Source organism: Labrus bergylta, chromosome 6 (genome assembly GCF_963930695.1).
Source record: "Labrus bergylta chromosome 6, fLabBer1.1, whole genome shotgun sequence".
In the NCBI taxonomy this organism is placed as follows: domain Eukaryota; kingdom Metazoa; phylum Chordata; class Actinopteri; order Labriformes; family Labridae; genus Labrus; species Labrus bergylta.
In genome coordinates, this window is record NC_089200.1 from 17,073,792 (window position 1) to 17,092,993 (window position 19,202).

A 19,202-nucleotide genomic window follows, 5' to 3' on the forward strand; every position below is an offset into this window, starting at 1 on the left:
TTTCCCACTTCTCAACCCTGAATCTTGTCATTCAGGTGAACACTTTTTAATCTGAACTAGTTGCAAAGAAATAGAAATAAAAAAAGTACGTCTTCTGCACCCTAAAAGGGCCGTAAGTTGACTACACAGTAACTGACAAGGAAGCTGTACTCACCCTGAGTTGTTGTGGTTACGGAGGCTGGAGGAAGGGCCCGTGTAGGAGCTGGTGTTATGGGTGGCAGTCGGCTGAGAGCAAGGTCCCCACTGACTAATGGTCATGCCTGGGGTGATGAGAAAACCTGGGTGGCCATTCAGGGCCTGTGACTGCTCCTGGTCTCTGTCACGTTCTTTTAATGCTGGGAAGGAAATACGAGAGACAGCTGAGCGTAGGAAATGGGAGGATATGCGGGGAGAAGTTGAGGAGAAATGAGCAGAGGATACAGAGAAAAGAGAATGTGACCGTTGGGGAGTAGAAGAGGAGGAGGAGGAGGAGGATGAAGTGGAAAGTGGATGCTGCCGCGCAAGTCGACCCCAGTTATTTTTCGGCCTATATTGACGCACGGATCGGAGAAATCGGCAGGTGATTAGGTCACAGTGCATCAATACTCGAACATGAACAGAACCGGACAGACCCCCTGTTGAAGAAGAGGAGGATGGTTTTGAAATCCTGTAGCAATCTCTCGAAGCCCCTATGGTTTGGTTAGAGTTTTTTCTAACTGCTAGCTCCATTGTCAAAGCCTCAAGATAGGAAAAGCAAATATGTTCTGTAGTCCGTCGCAGTGTCAGTCAGTAAAGCCAATGCGACGTCTGCTTTTATAATCCCCTCTCTTGATCCTTCTGGTCTATTCTGCTGTTGAAAGCTCTGGGAAAAAAAACAACACCACCACCTCAATAGGTACTGATTGGCCAGAGAAGGGCATGAGGAGAGATGAAGTGTGGCTGGAAGGACTCCAGCTGTTCAAAAGAGAATAACAAACGCTAAAGGAGATTAACTTAAGCTGCCACTACTGCAGCCACTAATATCTCCTGGGGGTTTGATCACATGTAACAGAGCCTGCTTAAGGATGCAATTAACACTGATTGAAATGTACTAGGGTACAATAATTACTAATCATAACACATCATGTAAGCATGTTTATTTTGAGTCAAATAACCTGAAACTACAAGAATAAAGTAGGAAGTATTTTAGAAGAGCGAAATCCTTTAAAATAAATCACCTGACAGTCTTTAAAAATGGCTTATCATTACCTCTGCTTACAGCCTGTCAGAGACTTCTCCTTCCCTTGACGCTTGGTGTGTGAGCACACTCACACATACATAGGCGCACACACACACACACACAAATTAAGAGCAAGTAATAGGATATTTAGATATCATGAGATTTTGTCTTTTTAATCCTCTGAAAACCACCAGGGAGGCAACCAGCGTTTTAATTCTACAAATTGGGACTTAGCCACCAATCAATCCATCAGTGCATCCCCCTCCTCCATGGATACTGTGGTCAGAGGGATTCACAAAGGGCACATGAACGTTCTGCTTACCAAGGTTTGGAGATCCTGATGAACCAGCCCTTGGCAAAGAGTCTCTCTGTGAAGAGAAATAAAGATAGAAAACATTCTCACAATCTTTCTGAGAGACAGATTAGAAAACATACAAAAATCACACTCTTTCTCTGTTCTCTGTCCTAATGGACCTGACTGCTCACATGACCAAGGACTTTGATTAACAGGCAAATCTATCTCAGGCAGATTCATTCGAGTAATCTTCAGTTGTGTTGGTCTTGCGGGGTGAAAAAGAAATTCTGCACAGCTCTCCCTGCCAAAATTAGACTTAAGCTTCTCCAATGAGGTTTTGTTGAAACATGGAAAGAAGCATAATCCACCTAAAAAGAGTCACAACAGCTGTGGTTTCAAGCACCCTTAGGGTTTGTTAAATATGAAAACACGTAGCTAGATAAAGATTAAAATCACTTAATTAGCACATCTGCAAGTCATTGGCAAATTTTGTTCATTACAATGATCATACTATAATACAGAGTGAATGAAAGAAATACAACCTAATCCTAAATTCTTTTTTTGCATATAATAAAGTAACAATGCTATGATAGTACACAATCACTTGGTGTACAGCAGTGTGATAACGATCCAAGGGACAATTTCTGGCTATTTAATCAGTTCAATTTTATGCACAATTCTAAATGAATGAAACCTCATGTCAGCACAAGATAGGCCAAGAGGTGATACTCCAACTCTGTGAGGGAACTAAGAAGTCAGCTCTCTGCAGTTAATGAATGATCCCCGTCTCTTTCACTGGAACCAGGATTGCTACCGTTTATTAACCTACACCTCAGAGCACTGGTATTCACATCAGTCCTGAAAACATCAGAACGATGCATCCTTTATCGTCTGTCTTTTTGTTTTTCACTCTCAAATTCATTGTCTACTTATCCAGTTTGACCATGGACATGTGTGTATAATAAGTCGATGAAAGTAGCAGTACAAGGGTGACTTCACATTAACACAAGTTAGTGTAGAGTTTACCTTATACTTGTTGCTGGTGCAGTCACCCAGCAGAGACTTGCAGCTCTTGTGAACGTTCACAGCACAATCTGAAAAAACAGGAACAGAGTCAGTGTCGCAATAGATACTGAGTACACTGAGGCAGCCGCCTAGGCCTTTGGGTGGACTAAAAAGACGTCGAACAGTGAATCTGTAAACCCCATTTGAAATTTCAGAACCAACCACACGACGCCTGAAGGCACATTCAAATCCATAATATTTCCTAATTGTGCAACCAATCTGTATGTCATAATACAAGCGGGAGAGAGGAGAGGTGTGTGTGATGGCAGGAAGATAGCAGGAGGAGCAGATGTGTGTGTGTGTGTGTGTGTGTGTGTGTGTGTGTGTGTGTGTGTGTGTGTGTGTGGTTGGCTGAAGCAGAGCAACAAAGAGAGCACAGTCCAACACGATAAAGACCTTGAACAAGCTAACAATCCTTTGCCCAAGCAGTGAGTGAATCATGTCTTCATGGTATCATTATATCCCTCAGATTGAGGCTTCCCTTTAAACAGATGTATAAGAGAGCTGTTTGATAGGTTAAATCTGTAGCTCTTCTGTAGGGCCTGACCAGTAAGGGATTTTTGGGGCCGATACCAATATCAATATTGCAAAGAAAAATATCTTTCTTAGATCTGTAAAGATAGATATACACATTTATTGTGTTAATCACTCAATTGCAGTTATCAAACACTTGGGGGAAAAGATAAAGACTAACTGAATAAGATTTAGGAGCGAAAAAGTTTTCTTAAATAATGACTAAAATGTAATGACTTGTAATGACTTAAACTGGACTAACATGTTTTGTCGTTGACTAAAACTAAATTAAATTTTCAAGGTAAAATGACTAACATAATGCACATTTTCAAGACTAAATCTAAAGTAGCTGCCAAAATTAACAGGAACTCCCTTTATCTTAGTATTAACTCTCTCTTCTGTCTTTTCTTTTCTTCATGTAGGGAAAACAAGCAACACATCAGCTTCAGATGAAATTCCTGATTATATCTTTGTTGATCAACATAGATAAGAGGTTTTCTTTTTTTTTTTTCTTTTTTTTTTTTTTAAATGGTTCTTCCCTCCATGTCCAACTCAATTACTCGGCAGAGAAAACAAAACAATCTCTCAGCCTGGCTACATACTGTATAAGGTATGCAACAGAAGCCTTTTCTGAGGGACTAAACAAATGAAGTTATCACTATGCAAAGTCGTATCCCAACCATGCTAGGAAACACCAGGCTGACGTGGACAAGAAAATCATGGCCTTCGATGCAAAACATGTAAGGATGTACGCAAGTGCAGAAATGCATATTAACACTAAAATGAGAGATGCTTGTCTTTATGTCGACGCTGGTCAGTGGAAACAGGGTCGGAGAGTTCAGCAGTCGGATCTCAGGCAGAAACTATTGAAAGCAGACTTCAGCTGACTTCATCAAGGGTTCACTCCATTATGGAAAATACTGCGGTTAAAAAAGACATTAAGAAACAAAGTACGGTAAATACAGTATCCTCAACACTGCCCCCTTTACATCCCCCATGTTACACAGGTCAGTATGGATCTGACTGCACGTTGACAAAGGCGGTGCTGCGGTGAACAACATACTAGCAACTTCCACAAAGTGCTCTACAGTGTACTGTAAAGGCCTCTATTGCATGTTCCTCTACTATTTGCTGCTACAAAGTTAACAATGACAACAAGCCTTTTTCTTAATAGGTAGGCATGAGGCAGTTGAGACTATAATAGGGATAGTAATAGGGATTAAAGACTAGTTGCATTAATGGTATGATTGTGTGTTCTAGTCTTTTACAACATTTTGTTCATTAAATCACTTGTGATATCTTACCATCCCCCCTTTTTCTGGTAATAAATGAAACACTGCTGGCTGAGCTGAAGGAAAAGAAAAAAGAAACTGGCTTCTGCATGATCTCTGCTGGAACTGGATCCAGCAGAGCTACATAATTCCGGGCCAGTGCAGGCCCACTAAATACCAATGAAGACACAGACAGCTCGCAAACCAACATGCAGAATTCCAGCCTGTCTGCCGGCCTTGTCCTTTAACAAGTCATCATTGTCTAATAAAGTTTATTAACGCTTGCAGTGCCTCTTCACCAAAGCCAAAATACACTGATGCGCAAGGCTTCCAAAGGCATTAACAAGAACAGGAAAAGAAAAGAGGACCTGGTACGTAAGCAGATCTAGATCTAAAAGTGTTGTCGGGGCGCAGATGATCTAGCGGTATAGGCGGAGGCGCACGCCATGTGCGGAGGGTATAGTCCTCAAAGCAGGCATCCCAAATTAAAGTCCGACCTGCGGCTCCTTTCCTGCATGTCACTCCCTGCTCCCTTTCTCCCGGTTCCCTACTCTTTCCTCTTTCCTATCCAATAAAGGCAAAACGACCAAAAATAGATCTTGGAGAGCAAAAAAAAAAAGCTTTGAAAGCCCTATTCAACTGCCAGTTCAAGACGAAATAATAACACCCCTTTAGTGTCTCGCCTTCAATCTGAATGTCAGAGAGGGGTTACGTGGAGAGAAATTCATCCCACCTCATTGCCGCCATCGCCAGTACTAACAGAGGAGTTACAGGGAAGAGATGGATCGGAAGAGCCAGCAGGGAAGAACAGCCCTGTGTGTGTGTGTGTGTGTGTGTGTGTGTGTGTGTGGAGCTCCCACTGTTTGTTTTATATACTGTGCTTTCGCAGTGCTTTAGCACAATATGAATTCACAGACTGCGACACCAACAGAACATCAAGGAATCAATATGAAACAAAGAGGTAAGACAGCAGAGTTTCGTTGCGGCGCTGTCACGAACCTGCAATCTGAAAAAGGCTATTACAACAACATTGCTTGAGGTCATCTCTGGCGAAACCAAAAGTATGCTATTTATGTTTAGCAATGTGGTAATTACACTCAAACTGAATTCAAAAGAATGTTTGCTTGATAGAAATAAAAATATCTTAACACTTTTTTTCTGTTTACTGATACCACAAAGCTTATCAGCAATGACTCATTCTAACCTCAGACCACCTTAGTGTTTGGGGAAACGCAATCGGTGTGAAAATATACCAATGACAACCTCCCAAATAAGTCACAAACCAACAGATTCAAAATGAACCCACAGTGCAGACATTTGCTCTGTACATAACTGTCTGCAATTTTATTATCAGCTGGACAAAATAGATGAGCATCAACCAGCTCTGCCAGTGGTGAGTGGTGAGATCATTTTTAGCCGTTCTGTTATCATGTCAGCACTCAGCAGTAGCGGTGTGGTTAGTTGCAGCAGCTGATCCACGGGAAACTTGGCCTCCATCAAAACCAACACCACACCCAACATCTGCTGACTGGTTCCTTCCCCATTACACAAGAAACACATACCGGTATGTGTTGTACAGCAGTGTACAGTTTGGTGAGTTAGCCACAAAAAACATCATTTGTTTTTTTTTTAAAGATTTATTTTTGGACTTTTTCTGCCTTTATTGTAGAGATAAGATCGTGGATAGAGTCGGAAATCAGGGAAAGAAGTCATTTAAGGACACCTTTGCGATAGAAAAGGACATGACGTAAAGATGATGATGTTTGATTTGATTTTTAACTTCTATTTTTAATAGTTATATTCCCGTCCCCTGTTTTCTTGAGCTGCTGTAATGCACAAATTTCCCCCCAGATCAATAGAGTTTATCTCTATCTTTATCTTTAACCCATGAACACCGAGACTCCTTCAAGTGTTTGTGTCCCGAGGTACACAGAGGACACACACAGAGGCTGTTAGACCTTAAATCTTGTTCAAGGCAAACACCCAGAGAGGCAGGCAGGCAGGCAAAGCAGTGATGCATGGAGAAGTGGTGTGCTAACAGGGTGAGATGGGTGAGAGAGACCCAGAGAGGCAGTAGAGTGGGGCTGTTATGCACCGGCAGACCTGCCAAGCACAATTAGCACCATGTGACCCCTGTGTGTGTGTGTGTGTGTGTGAGAGAGAGAGAGAGAGAGAGAGAGAGGGGAGCTCAGTCAAAAAGACAAGAGCAAGTAATACAGGAGGAAAGCGAGAATCTGACACTCCAGAAGAAGAAAGAAAAAAAAACACATGTAACACATGGAGGATTGGAGAGTTGCATAATCAGCTGTGTCCAACAATAACAGGGTTTGGAGATCATCAAATACTGGAGACAGTGATTCACTCAGAAGAGACTCAGCTAATACACAGCAACTCTATCTGTCATGTGAATACTGTCACTTCTTAAAGCCCCTTTTAAAATGTCCAAAATAACAACAGAACAGCTGACTTCATTATAAATAAGTTATCTCCTAGAGGCTACGCTCAGCTAGCATCCACCTGTTGAGCTTCGCAAGCAAAATATGAACTGCAAGGCAAAAAGATATCGAGTTAGAAACTACAGTGGAAGTTTCAGGAAAATAAACAACAGTCTGCTTCACTCTCCGTGTGATTTAACTACAACTCTAAGCTAATTAAAAAAGGTGCTGACTAAACTCACCTGGTTGTTGTTTTTTTTTTAGTAGAAGCGGCTGTGCTAAACGAGTTAGCCTTAAGTGGCTAGCGGTTAGCACGTTTGTAAGAGTAACTGAGATTGAATTTTTTGGACCACTTTAAGACAAATAATAGATCAAAGAAGCTTGAGAAGTTGGTTCAATTGTTAAAAAAGCTGATGTAGCCACACACACACACACACACAAACACAAACACACACAAAGCCTATGCAAGAAGCTGCTGGTTGGCTATGGTTAGCACTTTAGCTGCTAAGCTAAGCGGTCAGGATGCTTGTGAAAAGTCCATTGAGTGAAACAAACGGGAGTTATCCACCTGATCCCGACACACACATCACAAGCTTACCGTTCAAACAAGACCCGAGTTTATCCCACTGCGTCCGCAAGATGCTGTAGTGTGTCCGTCAGATGGATGAATGAGTTCGTGCCATTCAGTTCAATAACAACAAGTATCCAACATTTTCGGTTTTGTCCAGTTTTGTGCGCTTCTCTCTCTCTGGGAACAATCTCTTAACAAACAGCGCATTCCTCAGGCTGATTCTCGGCTGAATCCGCAGCTCGGGGCTTAAAGGGCCACTCACTTGTTTTCTATTACTTGTGTACATTTACATTTTATGTGTGAGCTAACGCATGAAGTGTACAACTTCTTCCCCCCCCCACTGTTAACGACCATTGCTTGATGAATGGGATCGTTTCAGAGACATAGACGTGTTAATGGTTTCTGGTTAATGTCTAAAGAAAGTAGTGCAGTCTGAATCATCATGGATGTTTGGGGCTCCGTGTGCCTTGTGAAAACATGCCAGAACAACTTTGTTTAATAAGCAAACTACTCAAATAAAATAAAAAGTCATAGTCTACATTTATACTCTGCCGCCAGACTGCTGTTCTTGTCTTGTGAAGTGATAGCACTGAATAACTAACTGTTCCTGCTCCCAGTTGTAAACAGTCACTCATACTGAGAGCAGTGCCTGTGTCCTTGTTCTTTGTTTTTAACTCTTTTTGTTGATGTGAAACACAACAGACCACATAGGAGAAATGGATCTCCAGTTTACAGTAATGACAAAGTTGTCAACACATGCAGCCTATTGCAAGGCCGTGCAGCTGATTAGACATCATTTTGTTCCTCTTTCATGAGGAAATACCCAGTGCAAGTAAAAAAGTATCACTTTAAAATAACTTCTGTCTTGCTCTTACAGAGCCCATGGAAGTTCATCAGAAAAAGTAAAAGTTTAACTGATTATATGATAAAGAAAAAAATAGCTTTTTTATAATCGTGATTATTTTTACATACTTTACATACTTACAGGACTTAGCATTATCTGTATACTCACACTACATGTTGAAATATCCTGTACAGGTCTACTAAAAAGCCTTTGGTTGCCTCCAAACAAAGTTGGAACTATACCTTGAAACTATACCTTCCAACACACAGAAGACACAAGGAAAAGTGAAGAATCGTTCAAGCCAGAAGACCAGAGATGAGACATGCTGATGAGACACAACTCTGATGACGCTAACACGTCTGATAACACATCCAAACAAGTGAGCTAAATTGTGCAAAAGTGTGACATATTGATGCAGAGTGTCACTGTGGTCTGTTATCTAAAGCTTAAGTAGTTGTAATGCCTTTTTTAAGACAATTGAAACCACATCTTCTATTTAACAGCATGATGTGAGAGTAAGCCCTTTAACAGGAAGAGCAAACTTTTTTTTTATGGGCTGTTGTTATGTCACAAATATGCCAAAAAATATCTATTAAAAAAAAATGAAGTAAGAAATAGTTAGTTGTGACTAAAAAGTTTACCAAATAATTCATAAATGTGTAATGATTATTTCCGGTAATAGGTAGTATACATTTGTTTGTTTGCATGAGTGAATGATCAAGTGAGCATGCATGCTGCAGCATGGGTAAAAATAGATGTGAGTTTGTGTGTGAAAATAGAACAGTGGTGCACATGTGTGTTCAGCTGAGAACAAGCATGGGTGTGTGTACACCTGCGGCTGTGGTGTTACTCACTCATGCACTGCAGGCCATGCTTTTTCTGCAGGGTCTTGCTGCACAGTGAGCAGGTGGCACAGCTGGAAAAAGCACCCGGCACCAAATCATGGCTTCTCCTCCTTCTGTTGCATACTTTCTCGTTGAGCTCTCTCTCCTTATCCTTCCCTTTTTCTTTTGACTGTTCTTTTTCTCGGTTCTTACCCTGCAGAGACGCAAGGAAAGCAAACACAGAAGTTTTAGTATGCAAATATGTGTGTACTATTTCAATGTGGCACGCTGGGTATGAAATGTCATAACCATGTCAGAAGCAGGATATATAGCACGCATTGTGTAGGTATATTAGTGACTCTGCATTCCCATTATATTAGCTCAATAAAAGCAGGCAGCACGCTAATGAATTTATTGCAACATTGTGCACTTTGTCTCTGTGAGTTTACCTTATCTTTATTGAAGGAGCCAGTCATTCTGTTCCTCAGAGAGCTGAGAGTCCTCTTCACTTTTGTGCCTTTCTCCACCTTCTCTGTTCGATCCTCCTCCTCTTCATTCCTAGTTGAAGAGGCCGCAAATGAAATACAAATAATGTCTCCTGCATATTGTATTATTATTGTCTTTGTGCTCTTACTGTTAAAAAAAAAAAAAAAAAATCCAGCTTTTTCCTTTTCGGAAAACAAATCGGGAGAGATAATGTGGAATGACATGCGGAAAAGGAGCTGCGACCTAACCGCTAGGCCATCATTGCCTTCACACTTGATATTTGATTTAGAAATCATAACAAATTACTGTAAAGTAGTTTTGGGGAACAGGCTATATTATTAAGTAGGGACAGCTGCATTGTTACATTACATGGGGTTGTTACTATTGGAAGCCAGTTACTGCTCACATCAAATATAAAACTCTGCTGCTGGATTACAAAACAGCAACAAAAACGGTTCCTCCTTACCTAAACTGTCTCATCCAGGTCTACAATCCCTCCCGCCCACTACGCTCTGCCAATGAAAGGCGCCTGATCCAACATTCACAACAAGGCCCTAAGTCTCTAACTAGACACTTCTCATCTGTCGCCCCCCGGTGGTGGAAACTCCATTCAATCTGCAGATTCCCTTTGCACCTTTAAGAAAAATCTAAAGACCCATCTCTTTCAAGAACACCTACGCACTTAATAATATTGATGATGAGGATGATGATTTTGATGATTATGATGTTGGTTAATGATTGATAATGACAATGACGTTATTTAGGATGGTTTTGATGCTGATTGGAACTCTCAAGATCCGCTGTGGATGTTGTGCTTTGCCTCTGAGCACTGCCTGTCAGCACCTGTGTGTCAGATCAAACTTAAGCAATTTGTTTGCACTTACTGACATTGTCTCCTCCTTGTTTGTATTGTTTTTACTCTCTGATGTATGTCGCTTTGGATAAAAGTGTCTGCTAAATGAATTGTACAATTGTAGAATTGAAAGTATTACTGCATAAACAGTTCATGTTTTGCCCCTTTTGGTTTTGATCAAGTCCGATAGATTGTTAGCAAAAAAAAACATTCTGCAAGTAAACAAGACACACTATTGAGCATGTAATCACATATATTTTTGTATTTTTTAAATTTTCCTTCCAAACAACCTTAAAGGTTTACTTACTCATTTGAAAGAAACTCGTACCAGGTGACACTTCCTGACTCTTTGGTGTTCCTCTGCTTCGCTCTGTAAAGGAACATTACTGTAAAATGATGTCATTGTGAAAAGCGTAACATTTTTTAAGAGACAACTTCCCAAAATGATAACCATAAAGAAACAAATGAGACTTTTATCACAGCACAAGTGAACAGTGTTGAGAAAAATATATCCTATTTCAGAGTATTACTGTATATTTGATGAAAAGACTGTTTTCACTGTGTCAGCTCGTTTTATGGCGGGCGATTTTGATGTCAAGAAATACTTTTGTGAAATTAAATAAACCCTATAGTGCTCCCCAGTCTCTTTCCAGGGATAAGGGAACCTTGTGTCCGTGCACATGCACCCAAACGTGCCAAAATCATGCATGGACATACGTGTAAACACACCCAAACAGTGCTCCCCTGCGCAGTCATAATTATCTGGATCTGTTGTTGCTCTGAACACTTGGTGCTTCAGCTCCCCTTCTGTTTACTCACCCATGGTAGAGCTTTAGCTCCTGCAGAACTTTCTGTACCTTCAGCCTAAGACAAACAAGACACCAAGGCTGAGTGAGTGGAGAGGAGAGGATAGGAGAGGAGAGGAGAGGAGAGGAGAGGAGAGGAGAGGAGAGGAGAGGAGAGGAGAAGAGAGGAGAGGAGAGGAGAGGCAGAGACTGCTGGGAGCTGGATGTCAAACCACGATTAAGGGACGCATCCTCCCTTGTCTGCTGTGTCCACACAATCACCAGAGCACACATATATTACACATAGACACATATACTAAGGGGCCATCTAGGGAGCTGGGAGAGAGAACTGAAGGAGGAGGAGTTTGCAGACGTATGACATGGAGCAGAAGTGTCAGGAGGGAACAAGGAAAGCCCCTCTGTAACGTGGGAGTAGGAAGGCTGTGCTAGAATAACATGATTTACAACTACAGAACTAACAAACAAAACAAAAAAAACCTGCAGGTAAGATGAACAGGATCAGTTCATCAACATTTGTCTACTCTGATTCAAACCAGAGGAGAATTGTTTCTTTTAAGCCTCATTAAACCTGAGCTTCTCAAAATAAAGTCGTACAGGGGTGGGTAACCTCATAAATCTCTCTTTTGTATACTTACATATGGCTTTGTCCTTCAGTAGAGTGCAGGTTTTCTTCAGGGTCAAACTCCTCTGCTGCATAAGAGAACAACGTAAGAGGTCAAATGTGATTGAAAAATACACTGAGTGTAAAACACATACAAACAATGTGCTCTACAAGCATGGACACTCTGCCCCACCTCCTGCTGCCCTGGCGGCCTGTTTGGAGGTCTGGACTACTCGGGAGATGTGTGCAGCACGGGAACATTCATCTGTGGCGAGGATCTCTGAGCGTGAGTACAGATGCCTGCCAGACACACCACTTGCCTGGAAACATTGCACAAACAGCAATACAGAAATGTATATTACATGCTCATTTGATTGAATTCACACATTCAAACACACTACCTCTGATGATAACTTTTTCTTACTTTGCCCTTTTTAAGGAAGAACTTTAGTCTACTTCTACCATAGCAGCCTGTTTAAACATCACATACGACTAAGAATTTTTTCGCTGCTGCTTTAATAACATTTCGTCATTTCGTTACTCTATACTTGTATATGTGTAATGACAATAAAGTTGAATCTCATCTCATCATCTCATCATCTCAACATACTACTGACCCTGGGTCTGTGACAGGAGACCCTCAGTCTGGGACTATCCGTCTCATCTCCAGGAGATGCTGTGCAGCTGTAGGTCTCCTGCTGGCTGGGCTGGATGAGATATTTGTGTCTCTCTTCATCATCCTCTCTCTCTCCATCACTGTCCATGTTCATGGTGTCCAGACTCAGTCTGACACAGGTGACACAGTAAAGAAAGAAATAACTACACAGAGCAGATGATTGACCATGCAATGACATGTATCCAGTAATCAAACCAAATTGTTGAGCAAGAAGCTATGACCTGTGTTTATTCTTGAGCTGCTTTTTCAGTTTCTTATTTTGGTGCCCTGTTCTTGTTCTCACCCTAAAGTAAAGGCTGACTGTTTAATTTAAGAAGCTGTGAACAGCCTGCTAAATCACATGAAACCCTCAGCATGCATTTGTTTTGGAGAGAGACAATGAGCAATGATGCTGAAGAAAATGGTTAAACGTTCAGGTATAATGAAGTGATTTAATCATAACTGATTATATAAAGGCAGTTCTGAGGACTAAATTTGACAGTATGAGTGTTATCTGACTTGTTCTTTCCATCTATCCACCTTACCTTCTCCCCAGGTTAATCGGGGACATAGGGACACCCCAGCTGTGCCTCCGAGATGTTGACATGGATCGGACCAGTATAGGAAAGCTGTCCAGGTCTGGCTCTCCCTCTAAATCCACAGTGGCTTTGTCTTTCATTACTTCTGATTCCGTTATTCCTTTTTCTGTTTCCATTGATCCAAATAGTCCATTCAGATTTATGGTCAAGCTAAGTCCCACTGCAGGGCCTGAGGAGTTAACACTGTCAACGATACAACCTGTTAATAATTTAGGACTTAGCTGTGAGACCACAAAGTTGTGATAAGGTTCCTCCACAGGGTGTGCCGAATACAGGGGAGATACATTGTCCTGAGGAGCATGTGTGGTCAAAAGAGTTTGTAGAGTTTGGTTGATGGCAGTACTGTCTGTGTTTAGAGAAGCCCGTTGCCCAACAGTGAGGTTTTTGCCCTGAGTGACTGTGGTTATTGTAGATGCAGTAGACTGTGGAGCAGGTATCCCGCCCTCCAGGTCTTTAAAGTACTCCGAGTCTTTGAGGGAAGAGCTGAGGCCCAGTAGATCTTCTACGCTGTTGTTCTCTTCTGCAAAGGGGCAGTCATAGTCACTGACTACTGAACACGCATCCTGCAACTCAAAGAAAGAGGATCCAGTAAACAAAATGCTCTAAACATAATCTACAGGATTATATCAAAGTAAATAAGAACTAACTCCCAAAAGGTAACTCCTAAATTGGACTGTGAGACATAAGCAGCAATCTCCTGGGCTGAAAAAATAAACCATTGCAGAAGAGCCCAAACCTGCAGTTCCTTTTCTGGCCACTTGAGGCTGGCTCCAAAAGTGAGTCAATCCCCATGGAGGTGAATGTCAAAATGCCCAACTTGACATTCAGCAGAAATAAACACGTTTTAACTCTGGTATAGGTTTTGGCCCCTATAGTCCATGTCCCATGTCATCACAACCATATGGGAGTCAACATTTTATATAACTCACAAGATAAAGTTATTTTTAGGCTTCAAAGTTGAGTGTTATTATGGGAGCGGCCACAGTCTATGCTGTAAGTGATGCTAACATCAGCATCCTAACAGTTACATAGTCTACAGCCAACTGGCAATATGTTAGACATCTGTAAGAAGACAAGCATGCTGCTATTTACCTTTTAAGAAGTTAAAACAAAAATGTTGAGAAAGCGATAAAGCATCGAGAAAGTTATGGCGAGGAAATGGCTGTCGATACCTGACCCAAATTATACAGCAATCTGTTCTAGAGTTCTTAATGGATTTTCAAGTTTAAAACAAAACAGTTCATGGAACCAAAAATTAATGTACAAAAAAAATGCCGCTCAGGAACACAGGTTGAAATAACAATGATCAAGCTTATAGAGCTTTACCTGGTCTTCATTGTTGGTACCAAAGAAGACATCCTCAGGTATAGAGGCAGGGGACAGTGAGGAAGACGACCCTGTCCCACTGGGAGGTTGGACACCGAGTTGACTACCTGGAGAATCACAGGTTTGACTGCATGGCTTGCACTCTGATGCTGAAAGATAATGGATGTGATGCTTGTCAATTACAAAATTCAAATAAATGTAACTTTTCCGTAAAGAAAAACAAAGAAAGGCAGACGTAGCTGAGTTTAACAGCTGCACAACACCTGAGTAATCATTTTGAGTGATTCTGGGTTTGGTGGGAGAAAAGCTCAATTACAGCCCCTGCAAGCCTCAAATGAAAGCTCCTTCCAATTTCCACTGCCTAAACAGATTCCTGTATTCACTTGATGCCATAAACCACTGTCATCACTGCAAACTGCCAAGTGAGCCAGCTTTATTCTACATGAGAGCTAGAGCTTCACTGAGCCTCCAATGGCCTGAGGACTTGCCTGTGCTGAATAAATCCAAGTACAGTAAGAACATCCTATATGACAGAAATGGACATGAAGACAAATACAGTGTTTGGTTACATGCATGTGTGATCAAAAGTTTGTCAATGTCCTGTTGATGAAAACCCAATTATATTAGTGTCTCACAGCTAAACTGTCTGTGAAGGCTGCCGAGTATAGGTTTGAGCCACATCATGCCCATCTGAGGAGGGAAAGTCATTGCTATGACAGGTTACATAAGACTAATTTCATAAGGGACGTCTCCTGTGAATCCAAGCCTCAGTCTAAGCCTGCCTGGCTCCACAAGGGCTGACTTCATTCTCCTTGAAAAGTAATTTTTTGATTCTGTTTCCTTGAGAGGGTAAAAGTTCTAAACATAAATAAATAAGCAAGCCACACTTATTTGGTTAGCTTTATAAGGTTAGCAACATGTTACATGTTGTTGACAGGCAGTGCTGGCTGATATATGGTAGAATTTAAGTTGCAAGACATTACTGTTATTACTACTTCTACTCTGGCAACTTACAGATGACATTTTAATACTCCTTTGTCATCTGCTACTCTTTGGTGGCAATTCGTGTTTCCTCGAAATGTACTTTAGCTTGGTTTTGGCTCCAGCTAATACCGTGATGTCATTGTGATGTAGGCCCTAAAATGTTCTATAGACTTCAGGTATTGATGTATGTTGAGATAATATGCAGGCAGACCACACTCTGAGACCTGCACTGTATCTCGATATAAAGCAGCAGCACCCTCTTCTTCAGTGCAGCCAGAGGTGCTCTTACATAAACACAAAGACAGACATACTGTAGATCTATTTTCTATATTAATAAATCATCAGAACGACAGTGTCCCTGCTGGAGGGAGAATTTGTTTGCATCCAAATACCGCTCATGTTAAGTGTAAACTTAGTTGTCGGTAAAGACACTGCAGGGGCTGCTTGATGCTTTCTTGTAGTGCCGCTGTAGCCTTTTATGGTTGGCCTTTCATTTCTGCTAATGCATCACACAAGGATGAAACATCTGTGTGTGTGTGAGTGTGTGTGTGTAAGCTTGCTCAGGTGTGTGTGTGTGTGTGTCTCCATAATGGTTTGGCACTGTCAGTGCCAGCTATTTTCCACACAGCTTGGCTCCACATAACAAAGGGAGGTCTGCTACTAGAACTAATGACAATAGTCAACCAATAAATCACCAAAATACACTTAACACCTCACCTAAATCTTTTAAAATGATTACTCCTTATGTCCACTCAGTATAATAATTTATGCACTGTATACAGCTCTTTATGAGTTTGAAAATGGTAGCTTTTATCTTAAGGTCCATAAGTGTAACTTCTGTCTGTGCGGCAGAGGAAGGGATCCCTCTTTTGCTGCTCTTTCTGAGGTTTTACCATTTTTTCCCCCTGTCTTTTGGTGTTTGGAAACTTTTTCCTTTCCAAATAAAGGATCTGGGTGTAGAGGGTGTCAGTTGTCTCATATTTGTTAAGTCCTCTAAGCAACACTTAGGATTTTGGTCTTTATAAAAACGGCTAAAAGCTCCTGTGAGGGACTTTACGTTCGTGTTGATTTTGGTCTTTTCTGATTATGAAGTAATGTTTTCTGATGGAAAATCTCATCCTACTTTTTTTTAATAGGTAACTTCAGCATTCATTGAGAATCTTTGCTTTGAAATCGTTAAAAACTATTATATGCAATATCATGTCACTGATGGGTATGTTGACTTTTGTAGGTCTTAAAAGAGGTATCACTATTCATTTCAGCATGTTTCATGACCAGTTAAAATCTCCTCACAACAGCTTAAACAAAAGCTCTGCCAAATAAAATGTTGTACTGAATGATACTGAGCTCAGGAGGATTTTCAAGGTTGAAAAAGTAGTCATCGTTTATAAATACCCCAGTGTTCAAGAGTTTCTGATTTATTTCTTAAAACTTTGTGTTAAACAAATCGAGAAGAACAATTGCAACAAAGCAAACACAATTTTCATTCGATGTAAATGTTCAAGAGGAAATCTTATGTACAATCATAACTTAAATATGTAACAGTGATTTTGTAGAGTGTAAAAGACAATTGCTTGTGCCAATGTATAGTTAGTGTTTTAATTGACTTCTTCACAGACACATGAACAGGAAATGAGAACACGTGCTCACCACAAAGCTCACCGTACTGCGCACACATCTGCTCAGCAACATGGCAATCACAAGAGGAACACGGGCATCACAAGATATGGTCAGTTGATTATTTACAATATGCATGATGAGTTGACACAATGCATGCAGATTTAGAAAAGGTTGTCTAAAGCTTGGAGAAGCTACTATAAAAAAAAAACCTTTAAACACACGTGCACACTGAGCCAATATAAATCATGATGACAGATGACAGGATAAAAATCACACATTTTCAAATATCTCAAGTAAAGTTTGACTTCTATGCCCAAGGGATAAAAATGTTTAGGTGATGGTCACAATGACCATTCAGTATCTGATTTGTTCCCTGACTGGTAGAGTGAGCCTGTGTTTGTGTGTCTGTGTAAGGTGGATGTTATACACAGGTGAAAAGAGAGAATACAGAGACCGTTAGATCAGAGGTCGAAAGCATACAACAAAAAAACTGTCATCTCAGATCCTCTTTGATCACAGATTCATCTCTTTCAAAGGATGCTGCTACACAGAAACCACTGCTGAAGCAAAACGTTAGCCTCCCCCTCAGTTTCTTTGAGTCAGAATTTGAAAAAATAATCCTCTGTAAGAAACAGCATGAAGTAAGAGAGCCAGAGTAATTCAAGTTCTGAACATTATAATGCAAAAAAAAATCTAAAATTATGATAAAACTCCCAGTTTTTTTTTAACTGAACTGGGATTTTCTTAACGGATTTACTTGTCTTTCCAACACTGCACTGAACATATTAAGGAAACAATATATTTCGGCTTTTAAAGACAGATTAGAGTTACACAATTTAAGTCAGTATTATCACACCATATACAATGTTTTCAATTAACACTGGAAGGGTTCTTTTAAATAGAAATGTAACCTGACATCTGTGCATTCTCTCATCTTATACAATCAGAGTTATAGTGACTCACTGAGTTTTGCCCTGATCTGATATACTGCAACTTCCAATCACCACAAACCCAAATCAGGTCGAAATTAACAACACCCAAAACACATACATCGGACCACATCAAGTTCATGACCTTTTCTACAGCTGCTGCTCTCTTTATACCCAACTTAGTCTTTCCTCTGTGCCATCAAGCAGACCCAAACCACCTGTAGTATAACCAAAATGTCGAAAACCTCTTGTCGAAAAATGTCGTACCTCTTTTAAACGACCATCTCTTCATCCAGAGTTTGGAGAATGATGGCCAGGAGTGGTTAAGAGGAGATTCAGCCATGGCAGCAGAACAGCAGGAAGGCCAGCTGAGACTGGAGCTTGCTCACACTGGAGCTCTGGCACCCAGCGAGAGGAGGAAGGGGGGGGGGGAGCAAAGAGAGAGGGCAGGACGGGGGAGAGGAGGGACAGCGGGGGGGAGGCGAGAAAGAGTAAGGCAAGAAAGAGGAGGCTGGCGATTTAGAAATCACCCCCCGGAGGAGAGACAAAAAGAGCAAGAAAGCAAAAAAGGGGGAGAAAAGTTGACAGGGAGCAAAAAGGAGGAGTGATGGATGACGTACTCCACGGAAAAAGCATTTTGGGCTCCTTCTCAGATGTCTGCGAGTTGTAAGCAGTTCCATCCGAGACATCCCCCTCTTAGCCCCTCTGAAAGTTTTATTTGAATGAACTATACGTAAACGGGGTACAAGAGAAGGAGGGAAAAAATGACGTAAATATGTGAAGCAGATTTCTTTCACTTTTCATAAATCTTCTCACCACTCCCTAAACATTATATTTGGAGGGTCCCGGTAACCAATGAGCTAATAACCTGTCTGTATAAGCACTAGTTGTAGCTGCACCTGGATCACCTTCAACAGTAGGCTCATTTACCAATTGATCAGTTGCAGCAGCCATGTAATTTGCATATTTGAGGTAGTTTTAGGACTTTAATATGCAGAAATGTTATCTGTTTTAGAGAGTCTATTTTTTTTTGTACTGTTGCAACATTTCCAACACTGCTAAATGCACGTCAACAGAGCAGGAGGAAGATCAGCCATGGATGTTTTTAGACGCAGCAGTAAACAGAGAAGCAGTAAAGGAAGGCATTGTGTGCTTTAAATGTCTAATTTCTCAATCAACACACAGAAAATAAGTTAAAGGCCTAAAAAAAAACTAGGGTGTAACTTTTCCAGACCAGTTTTAAATGTACTATTGTTTTGAGGAAACAAAGCAGAGACATAAAAGAGAAGGAAGTATACGCAATGAAAGCATAGGGTAAGGATGTATT

General features: G+C 41.0%; 1 protein-coding gene across 1 annotated transcript in view; it reads right to left on the reverse strand.

The window, feature by feature from the left end:
- Positions 1-18,255, reverse strand: part of arhgef18b (rho/rac guanine nucleotide exchange factor (GEF) 18b) — a 38,823-nt gene extending 20,568 nt beyond the window's left edge. Inside the window, exons 1-12 of the mRNA XM_029278275.2 lie at positions 18,143-18,255; positions 14,343-14,491; positions 12,963-13,579; positions 12,380-12,548; positions 11,956-12,082; positions 11,797-11,851; positions 10,663-10,725; positions 9,466-9,574; positions 9,047-9,230; positions 2,520-2,587; positions 1,521-1,566; positions 155-335 (exon numbers count right to left, since the gene is read on the reverse strand). Coding sequence (XP_029134108.2) covers positions 155-335; positions 1,521-1,566; positions 2,520-2,587; positions 9,047-9,230; positions 9,466-9,574; positions 10,663-10,725; positions 11,797-11,851; positions 11,956-12,082; positions 12,380-12,548; positions 12,963-13,579; positions 14,343-14,491; positions 18,143-18,218 — 1,844 coding nt within the window. The 5' untranslated portion in view covers positions 18,219-18,255. The remainder of the gene's footprint in view (positions 1-154; positions 336-1,520; positions 1,567-2,519; positions 2,588-9,046; positions 9,231-9,465; positions 9,575-10,662; positions 10,726-11,796; positions 11,852-11,955; positions 12,083-12,379; positions 12,549-12,962; positions 13,580-14,342; positions 14,492-18,142) is intronic.
- Between the last annotated feature and the right edge of the window lie 947 nt (positions 18,256-19,202).